The sequence below is a fragment of the Fulmarus glacialis genome, unplaced genomic scaffold (assembly GCF_000690835.1).
Source record: "Fulmarus glacialis isolate BGI_N327 unplaced genomic scaffold, ASM69083v1 scaffold35972, whole genome shotgun sequence".
In the NCBI taxonomy this organism is placed as follows: Eukaryota; Metazoa; Chordata; class Aves; order Procellariiformes; family Procellariidae; genus Fulmarus; species Fulmarus glacialis.
In genome coordinates, this window is record NW_009199412.1 from 7436 (window position 1) to 17604 (window position 10169).

The 10169-nt window shown below is 37.1% G+C and overlaps 1 protein-coding gene across 1 annotated transcript in view; it reads left to right on the forward strand.

Annotated features, from left to right (window-relative positions):
• LOC104073456 (lipase member H-A-like) overlaps positions 1–9259 on the forward strand; it is a gene marked incomplete at its 3' end in the record, with an annotated part of 13122 nt that extends 3863 nt beyond the window's left edge. The window contains exons 3-7 of the mRNA XM_009573237.1: positions 1918–2026; positions 4612–4713; positions 6185–6274; positions 7430–7597; positions 9167–9259. Coding sequence (XP_009571532.1) covers positions 1918–2026; positions 4612–4713; positions 6185–6274; positions 7430–7597; positions 9167–9259 — 562 coding nt within the window. The remainder of the gene's footprint in view (positions 1–1917; positions 2027–4611; positions 4714–6184; positions 6275–7429; positions 7598–9166) is intronic.
• Positions 9260–10169: the final 910 nt, after the last annotated feature.

Below are 10169 nucleotides of genomic sequence, written 5' to 3' on the forward strand. Positions count from 1 at the left end.
CACCAATGAGGAAGTGAAGTGAGAGATGTTCAAATAGTAAGCAGCATTAGAATTTTACAAGAGCATTGCACTACTCTTTTTACTATTAAACTACTATAATTAAAGATTTCAAACGAAAAAGAAATCACTAAGAGAGATATAATTGCACCTCGAATACTGTGTTCAGTTTTGGGCCCCTCATTACAGGAAGGACATTGAGGTGCTGGAGCGTGTCTAGAGAAGGGCAACGAAGCTGGTGAAGGGCCTGGAGCACAAGTCTTATGAGGAGCGGCTGAGGGAACTGGGGCTGTTTAGCCTGGAGAAGAGGAGGCTGAGGGGAGACCTCATCGCGCTCTACAACTACCTGAAAGGAGGTTGTAGCGAGGTGGGGGTTGGTCTCTTCTGCCAAATAACTAGCAATAGGTGAAGAGGAAATGGCCTCAAGTTGCGCCAAGGGAGGTTTAGATTGGACATTAGGAAAAATTTCTTTACTGAAAGAGTGGTTAGGCCTTGGAACAGGCTGCCCAGGGAAGTGGTTGAGTCACCATCCCTGGAAGTATTTAAAAGACGTGTAGATGAGGCGCTTAGGGACATGGTTTAGTGGGCATGGTGGTGTTGGGTTGACGGTTGGACTCGATGATCTTAGAGGTCTTTTCCAACCTTAATGATTTTATGATTCTATGATTCTATGATTCTATGATTCTAAATATTTGTTCCAAAATGATATAAACTTCTTGATTCTAGAAGGAGTTGCTGAAACAATTGTTGATGCCAGTGGTCTTAACTGGGCTTTAGATTTATTGCTTAATCAAATGAACAAAACGTTATCATCTCATTTATGCCATTGTTAGATTTATCACTTGATTTTTCTTCTGTTCTCACCACTTATTTTCCCATGCATTGTCAGAAATTTTGAATGCTGTGCAGTAAGAAAATATTCATGTGGAATTTGAGTAAAAAACCCAGCATTTTGAGAAAGGCTGAGGTGAAAGAAGAGAAAGCCTATCAGAATCTGTCCTCTGGGATTAGATATAGTGATAACAATTTGTAATTATGACAGTAAATTTATTGTTACGGAATAGAAAAATAAAATAGGACTATAAGAACAGTCTCCAATCCAGAGTGGGTTAAAAGGTATATTTTGCAAATTTCTTGATGCAGATTTTTGATTAATTGCTGGTTACAGATCTGCCTGGCAAAGCAATGACAGCAGGGCATGCTTGGGCTGATCTTGTTGTGTGAGTCATCAAAGTGATGGTGGTGGGGTATGTTGTGTCCCACAGCTACCAGTTTCATACTTGCAAGCTGTCATGAGGCCTTTGTTAATTCATTTTGAGATACATTAATATGTCAGATCCCACATATCATCCCATAGCTCTGCAGAGATTCCAACAGGTCTGCTGATACAGTTTCAGAGATCTTCAGTAGGTTTTTTTTTTAAATATTGCCTGCTTTGTAGAATGGGCATCTTAAGCTTTCCTGCAGGTGTGCATTTGGCACCATTATTCAGCAGTTCTGTGGCATAAGTCTTCGCTAATCGTTTTATGTTTTTAATTTATTTTGTTGGAAAGATAAGGTAAGGGGAGAATTTTTTTTTCTTAGGTCATAGTTTTGGTTCATCTTTCTTGTATCTGGTAAATGTCTTCCTCTTCCCTCCCCTGCTCCCCTTCTCACTAGTGTGACATTTTGGAAGAAATGTAACTCAAGCTTCCTTTTTACATTTTTCTAGTCAAAGAATTTCATACTTACTGCACTGTTTAACTAGTACAGAATGGCAAACTGAAAAGAACTTTGTAACTTCCATTTGTTTTTAAAGTTAGAAAGTTAGAGTTATGACTTACAGTACTGACAAAAAGTGAAAACTGAATCAGTCTACTGATGTCTGTTCAGTTAACCGTGTGTGTGGTTGTGGCTTTGGCTTTTTTTTTTCCCTGATAGGTGGATGGAGCTTCTCTTGACTCTATGTATATGATTGGAGTTAGTCTTGGGGCTCATATAGCTGGTTTTGTTGGCCAGAAGTATAATGGCAAACTTGGCAGAATTACAGGTAAGGCTTTTAATCGCAATACACGTATTCTAATGTACCTTGTATTGTTGTCATAGCTGCAAATCACATAGATGCTAGCACTGAAATATTGACAAATGAGAACTGACTATTTAGTAACATACACGAGGAAAAATGTATCCCTGATAGAAGTTCAGAAAATTGTGAAAGTCTGCCTTCAGGACATAAATTACAGCTGAAATTTTCCAACCTGTTTACCTCTAGTCTCTCAAATTAAAATTGAGTGCTACACCCAAGCACCACTTAAGTTAAACAATATGCTACCTGAGTTTCTGTCTAGTTGATGGAGCAAGTCAGGTCCTTCTGAAGGGAAGTTCAAAAGCTCTTGGTCAGACCACAAGAATCAGGCACAAGGATTTAGTTTCAGTTTGAGGTCTCTGAACATGGTGTAGGCTTTAGTACGTTGAACTATCTCATACAGGGAGCTTAAATCGGATGTGCAACCTGTGTATGGCTACTGCGAATTTCACCTCATTCTTGTTGCATCATCAGCATTGCCATCTGTGGGAAGTGGTGCATACAGTGAAAATTGGAGTACCGTCATTTGGGTATGTCTTTCAGGACCAGGGTTGCACAAAGTTTAGGATTAACTTTTAGATGCTAGTTCCTGGGCCAGAATCCACAGTGCTCATTTGGGTGCACAGGCTCCGGATACTTCTTGTGGTGAAAGAGGAAAACTCACTGCAGCTAGTGTGTTAAGAAGGAAGTTGACTCAGCTAACTATCAGAAAAGGTGCTAAGAGGAGATGGGACTGTTGGATCCTGATAGTGTTTAGGATTTAAGAGAGCAGCTGTTTTCAGGCTGAAAGGAGGCAGTTACCTCTCCTTGACATTCATAGCTCCAAACCCTCTCTTTGGAGTACTTAAGTAATTTTTTTCCCAAAATGTAAGAGGAGCCAATAGCCAGCCTTAAGAAAGGGAATTAGAGACTCCTCCCCTTTTCGTACAGTAATATGAAAATCAGAGCATTTTCTAAGAGTGTAATAGGCTCCAGCTCTATTCCTTTGGTTAAGAATACTCATTTCTCCTTTACACAATTCGCTAGAGTTTGTTAGCGTCACTGGCTGGGGACAGTCTTGATTGCAATGCTAGGTTAGCAGGTCTGTGTCCTCTCTGTGCAATAATTGGGAGCTAGTAGATCCATGTAATTTCTGAACTCAGATGCTCACAGGAATTATATAAAATGTTTCAATCAATTTTTATAATTACAAATATGGATGAATAAAGGCAAAGATTGAGTAGTCCAAATACACAAGGCTCATAATCTCTTAAGTGATTGTTTCACTCTTTCTTTGAAACAAGTTGAGCCAGCAGTGCAAAGTGATGTTGGAAAAATTAGATTTTAAAAAAACAAAGAAAAAGGTATTTTCTTTTTCACTGTTTGGAGGTTTCTGAAATATAGAACTAATTAGTGGGCTAAAACAATGATGTTTGTCACCTGGGGTACTATGAATGTTTATTCCTGACATTCCATGATCCTTTGTGGTACTTTGGGTCTTGGTTATCTTGATCTTGAGAGAGAACCTTCCTAGAGTAGTTTTTAAAGCACATCTGCCAGTTAAATCATAATACAAATTTGGACAAGCTAAGGTCATACACTGGCCTTGTCTCTCAATCACTGAGAATGCAATTAGGAGTCAAGTAAGTGAAGGAATATGTTTTACCTTGACAGTTGTATTTTCCATCTTTGCTGCTTTTTCTTTTCGCCTCTTTGTCTATGCTTTTGTTGTCAAGAAAATACGAGCAGAGCAAACCTCAGCTAACAATTTCACTTTCCTGTGAAGGACGGAAATTACCATCTTGAAAATTATCAGGCTTCAGAGCTGCACAACAGTAATTCCTTATCCCTAAAATGAATGAGAATACACGAGTGTATATGAGTATATGAGTGTATATGAGTGAATGAGTGTTTATGCTTCAAATACTTTGCCACCCAAATCCCCTCCTCCCTGATAAAAAGTGCTTTTTGTGGATCTCAGTAGGAATCTCATTTGTCATAGTTGAGTTTTGATTTGAGTATAAGATTTCCAAACCTCCTTCAGGTGAAAATGTGGTCGAAAACTGGTATTTCACTTAGTTGCATATAACAATTGTTTTTCTATAAGTAATTTCAACACCAACTGATAAAGTGATTGAGGCACGTTTGAAATTGTCTCCATCCAAGATGTCTCCATCTTGTGTTCTGGTGGTAAGAGTAGTTACATTGTGTGTTTTGTTTTTATGAAGTGCTTTATAGGTATAGTATTTTTTTGGGAAAAAGACAAAATTCATTCTCCTGATTTAATTTCTAATGCTGTTGGCTTATGATTCATCACTGGGAGATGAGCACAACTTATTAGGGAGAGAAAGAAATTCAAAGATAGGGATTGATCAGTCTTGTGGTAGAAACCCTTGCTTTGCGTAGCAAGTTGAAGAATGGAAACTTGAGAAGAATTGTGCTGGTTTTTATTTTTATTATTATCCCAGGAAAATGAAGAATCATTGACGAATAATGCTCAAATGTCACTCTTGTATATATCTGTAGAAACAGACCCCAGGATTTGTAATGCTAGTGTTACTTTCACTTAGGTCTTGATCCAGCAGGCCCTTCGTTCACTCGAGAACCACCAGAGCGGAGACTGGATCATACTGATGCACAATTTGTTGATGTAATCCATTCAGATGCTGATGGTAATGACATAGCCTTAACTTTCCTATTTCAACTTGAGGAAAGGCAGGAAAGTGAAAGAGAAGAGATAAGCTATTTCAGTAACATCCAAATAGCATTGCAGAAGTATATTTTGTGTTATCAGGCGGATTTCTGTGCTGTTGCTTTCTAACAATATCTATACTTTTGAAATCGTATTTTATATTATTATGCCTATTCATCAAGAAATTGAAACTCAACTTTGCTAATGACTTAAGCAATGATGGGCTGCTTTGTTCAGTTCTGACATGAGTAGCCATGTTATTGAATGAATGAAGTTTCATGGCTGAACCTGAAAATATTGAATTAACTTTTATGTCCAACAGCTAACTGAAGGCATATGTAGATAACCATACAGTCATGAGTCTATTTAATGTCATGCAAAAGTAGAGATTACACCACTGTCATTTATGTCTTGTTTGTTATAGTATATTCCTTCTGAATACAAAAAAAAGAAGTCTGCACATTGAATGAAGAGTGCCTATTGCATTAATTTATGATACTGCTATTTGGAAAATAGTTCAGCATAAACATCCTTTTGCTGTGCTAGTGTGTATGAACATAGAGGTTGTAAGCATGTGATTATCACTAAATTAAAGTCCCTTCTAGAGGGGCCCTCTGAGAGACAGTCTCAGCTGTATCACATTACTACACTGTACAGATACATTGCTTAAAATTCTAAATCACATTACTAGGTTAAAATGAAGAACGTTGTAAAGTTTGCTTCACCCACACTATAATCTGTTTTTTTTTTTCCAAAACCATAAGTTAACCTTTCAAACCTACCACACTTGTCCCATTCTTTGTGTGGTTTCATATGAGTTTCTTTTATAATATTAAAAATTAAGCATTTTGTTATACAAATTTATATGTGAAGCTGTAAAATACCAATTTTTGTAATGCTCTAATTATGTGAATAAAGGTAATGATGTGTGGTAAAAGGAAGGTAGGTCAGATTAAGCTAAATGTTACTCATGGTCTTTTATGGGGTAGATACAGGTTTTTCTACTTTAATATACTGCTTATATTAGTGTAGCTCAGAACCCAATGTCGTGCAAAAAATGGAAAATCTTACTCTAATGAAAATTACATTGGGAAAGAATTTTGGTTGCTGAAGAGAACATGAATTTCATAAATTTCTTCATGCAAATAATGTCTCAGCTACAGCACTAAATAGTTGCTTCTGTTCTATCCATTTTCTTTTGTGGTAGTAGGAATCTTACCCAAATTTGTATACATTTCTGTACAGCATTTTACATGTGTATAACTTTCTTAAAAAGAAAAAAACCCATGGGTTTTAACTCATGAGTTCCATTTACAGAACCAAAGAACAGTAAATTTGCAAAAAAATTCCTTTAAGACCGTCATGTTATTTTGTAATGCTAAATGTAATGCTAAATAATTCACTGCATAATTCTGTTTATGGTTTTTTGATTCATGATGTTTTTACTTTAGCACTAGGTTTCAAGAAACCTTTAGGAACCATTGATTTCTATCCAAATGGAGGAATGGATCAGCCTGGTTGTCCACAAACAATATTCAGTGGTAAATAAAAATGTGTTCAATTAATGAGAAAAGAGTTTGAAATCAAACCAAAAAAAGGTTAAACTGAATTCAATGGACACTGCACATATTTGGTAATATGGGGGCTGAGGGCATTGTATTCTTCCTTTTCCATCCCCACTCAGCAAATGAGAAATAACAAAGGCATTTGACATCTTTTTTTTTTAATAAAGATCTTCCTGTAAGCATACACGTTCCATGATACCATTATTACTGGTATGATGGAATTATATTATTGTATCATATATATAATCTGTATATAGTGATCATTATTTTTCTGTGTTTATATATGGCTAGGCATGGGGGAAGATGTTTGTGTCCAAGTGGTTTGGACAGGATCACTTGCATATGACATGGAAGGCAAGGCTTTCAAGTCTTCACTGTGTCTTAGGTTCCTCCTGGTCGGCAATGATGTACTAGGTTTTGGACAGGTCTTTTAGGCTCTAGGATGAAAACAGTTTAACGACGTGATCTTTTGCTGCAGAATTTTGCTTATTTCAACCTCCATAAATCTTAGGCAAGGTTGCTGCCCATTGTTTTTGTTTACTCTTTTTGGATACGTTTATGACTGTCTACGTTTCTATTACTAATCTGCACAGTGCTGCTATGAAGTAGAGCTGCTGCAAAAGCATAGGGCTTCCACTTGTGTGTCTGTGAGTATGGGAGAATCCCTTAAGACTTAGGATCATCTTCATCTGTACAATTCTCATAGTTCACTTTGCTAAGAGAGGAAGGAATTTATACCCCCAAAAAATAGAGAGAAGAATCTCTGAGGTGTTCCTCGCTGTAGTTTTTTTGCCAAAATGTTCTGCACAGGATGCAGCAAGGCAAATTTTAACTCAGACTCATGCTTTATAACAATAATTCTGTAAATTTGATAGGACTTAGTAGACTATTTATTGCATTTTAAACCCTATAGGCTTTTCTCTGTACCTGTAATATTCAAAACGCTCTTCAATTTCTTCTTCTTGTCTGTATGCATCCATTTTTAACACTTGATGGTCAACTAACCAGAGAATAAAAGCATAGCTAACTAAGAATGACTGAGGTAAATGGGATTACTTTGCTAATATCTTTTCTTTCACAAAGAAAAATGATTACATATTCTTGGTATATTTCATTTTTTCTTTCCTGAAGGACTTCAGTATTTTAAGTGTGACCATCAAAGATCTGTCTTCCTCTTCTTATCATCTTTGAAAAGAAGGTGCAACATAATAACGTATCCTTGTGACTCTTACTTGGATTACAAGAGAGGAAAATGTCTTGATTGTGAAGCTTTTCAGCCAATGTCCTGTCCAGTACTGGGTAAGAGTTATGATATCTGCTCTGGGCTGGGTTAGATTTTCTGGGAAATCCAGACTAGCTCTTTCTGGGGCTACTCCAGAGAGATCTGTAGAGATTGATCGTGTGCAGAGCTGCATACTCTTTAAAGTAGTTTAAAGTTTATGGCTTTGTCTGCTTTATAGTTATCTCTGTTAGAAACAGGTGCTGAATGTTCCTAATCTTTGATTATTATGCTTTCCAGTCTGAAATGGATTCATAGTGTATTTCCTTTCTACAGAGAAACTGCTTCTACTTAGTGGATCACGTAGTGTGTTATCTTCCCTAGAGTACCTGTGGTTTTTATTTAAAATTGATAATGTTTATAGCAACTTCGTGGTTTCTCTGGCTCTTCTTTTGGAATCGAGCTTTTATCTGCAGGTTTTTTTAGTTGTTTGGGGTTTTATTGCTTTTGGAGAGGATCTGGGGACAGCTTGAAAACAGCTACAGTAGCGTGAGCATTTCCTAGTTGGCAGGGTTTTCTTAAGAATGAAAAAAAAAATTTAAATAGAAATTAACTTTCAATTCATACCTTGTCTTCTTTACATCCTTCTATTAAGATGTGCACCCTACATATATTACTTAGATCAGGTTTGAAGAAAAAGCATAGACAGACAAATCCGTGTACTATTTTATGATAAAATCCAACATAGCAGGACCTTATAGCGGGGCAGAAAGGCTCGAGGACTTCCCCAGCGTGGCTATTAGCCATGCCTGATGCACTTACGCAGAATGCCTGAGCTAGAGGTGGAGAAATATTTGACCAGTCAGCTGCCACCTTTTTTTTTTAATAACCGTACAACCTCTGAGGAAGTGACAGGCAGCTGAATCTGGGAAATGGGAGGAGAAACAGCATCCTTCTGTTGCAAGCTTTCCTGCTTGCTGTCTTGCAGTGGCAGCTCTGCAGCCTGGAACTAGCCCTCGTTGTCCAGTCGAGGTAAAGAAATCAAGAGGGAGAGAATAGGATCAGCCGCTTTAGAAACAAGGATTGTTATCAAGCCTCAAGGACAATAAGCATAAAATTGCATACAACAAAAGTTCTTTCTACATTACATCCAAGAGTTTAGGAGGTTTAAAGAGTATCTAACATTTTATTAAATAATATCCACAATTATAGAGTAGAGGGTTTAAAAATACTTACTTTAATGATTCAAAAAAGAAAGGAAAAAATTTTTCCTAATGTGAAGCTGTTCTGTAACTGTTCTCTGCAAATAAGTGGGCTACTTTCTTGGGTTTGTTTTTATTACCTCTGCGGGAGTTTATAAGCAGTATTTTTGGAGTTAGTACTCTAGACTAAATAGATTCCAAATTATGACAATTTTAGTGATACTAAGGTATTAGAAGAATTAAATACTTGCATAAATTCTACATTCTATTATACTCAGGGGATTCTTGCATTTTCCAAGTCAATTTACTTTCTCAGAGAATGTTTAAGAAAATTAAAGCCAAATCTGTCACTTTGCGTGAGTTTCTTTTGTGTAATTGTATGTGTATGTGTATGTGTAAGGATTTTGCTAAATGTCTGGAATTAAATATTTAAACTTTGGATTTTAGGTTATTATGCTGATAGATGGAAAAAACTGTTAATCCCAAATATTTCACCAACAAAAGCTTATTTTGATACCTCGGACCAAGACCCATTTTGCAGTGAGTGGCTGAATACCTATATAACAAACTCTTTATGAAATGTTATGGCTGTTATTTCTTGAAGTAGAAAGTTACTGTTAGCTGCTGTGTAAAATGGTGTAATAAACAATGAGCTAAGTGTCAGTTTGCAGACTGGAGGAAGAAAAAGAACGATTGTGGCAGAAGAGCAAGTAATACGTGAACTGAGAAATAAATGTGTCTTTAAAAGTAATGAGATGGACTGCCAAGAGGAAGAAGTAAGCTAGAAAATGAGAATCAAGTGACAAGGAAAAAGCTGGACTGAGGAACCTGCTTAGAGGGAATCATTGCTGCCATTGTCAGAGAGCAAAAACGGGAAACGAGACTGCCCCGGCTGGGGGATGGAAAAGAGACACCTCTGTGTTCCACCCCAGGAGGGGGCACGCTACAGTCAACTAAAGCTACTCCAGCTTTTAAAAGTCCATGTCTCCCTAGGAGTAAAACAGTGGAGGGAAAACTTAGCTGACTGTTTCAGGTTTATGCTATATGGGAATGAAGTCTCATGGCATGGGCTTTAGCTGCAACAGTTTGGTTATTTACCTATCCATGTAGAGGTCCAGTTTAGATTATCATCCAATTTCTGTTTTTGTTAACAGACTTTGCCACCATAAGCAAATGTTAGCACACTCTTCTAATTGGTTATATTTCAGGTTCCTTGATTTGGAGTATGGGGATAAGGTTACAGGGAATTCAAGTGAAATCAAGTTTTCCCGTTAGCTTTTTCTACCATCTTGGCAAGTTTTGTGACCAGGGACTTACTGTCTCTTGTTATAGTGGTAATCATGCTTACTTACATGACTGTTTCTTCCACAGGGCCAAGGAAAGGTTAACAAAGATGTGATGGATTTTGCATGAAATAACTCGTAGAATCATAGAATCATAGAATCGTTAA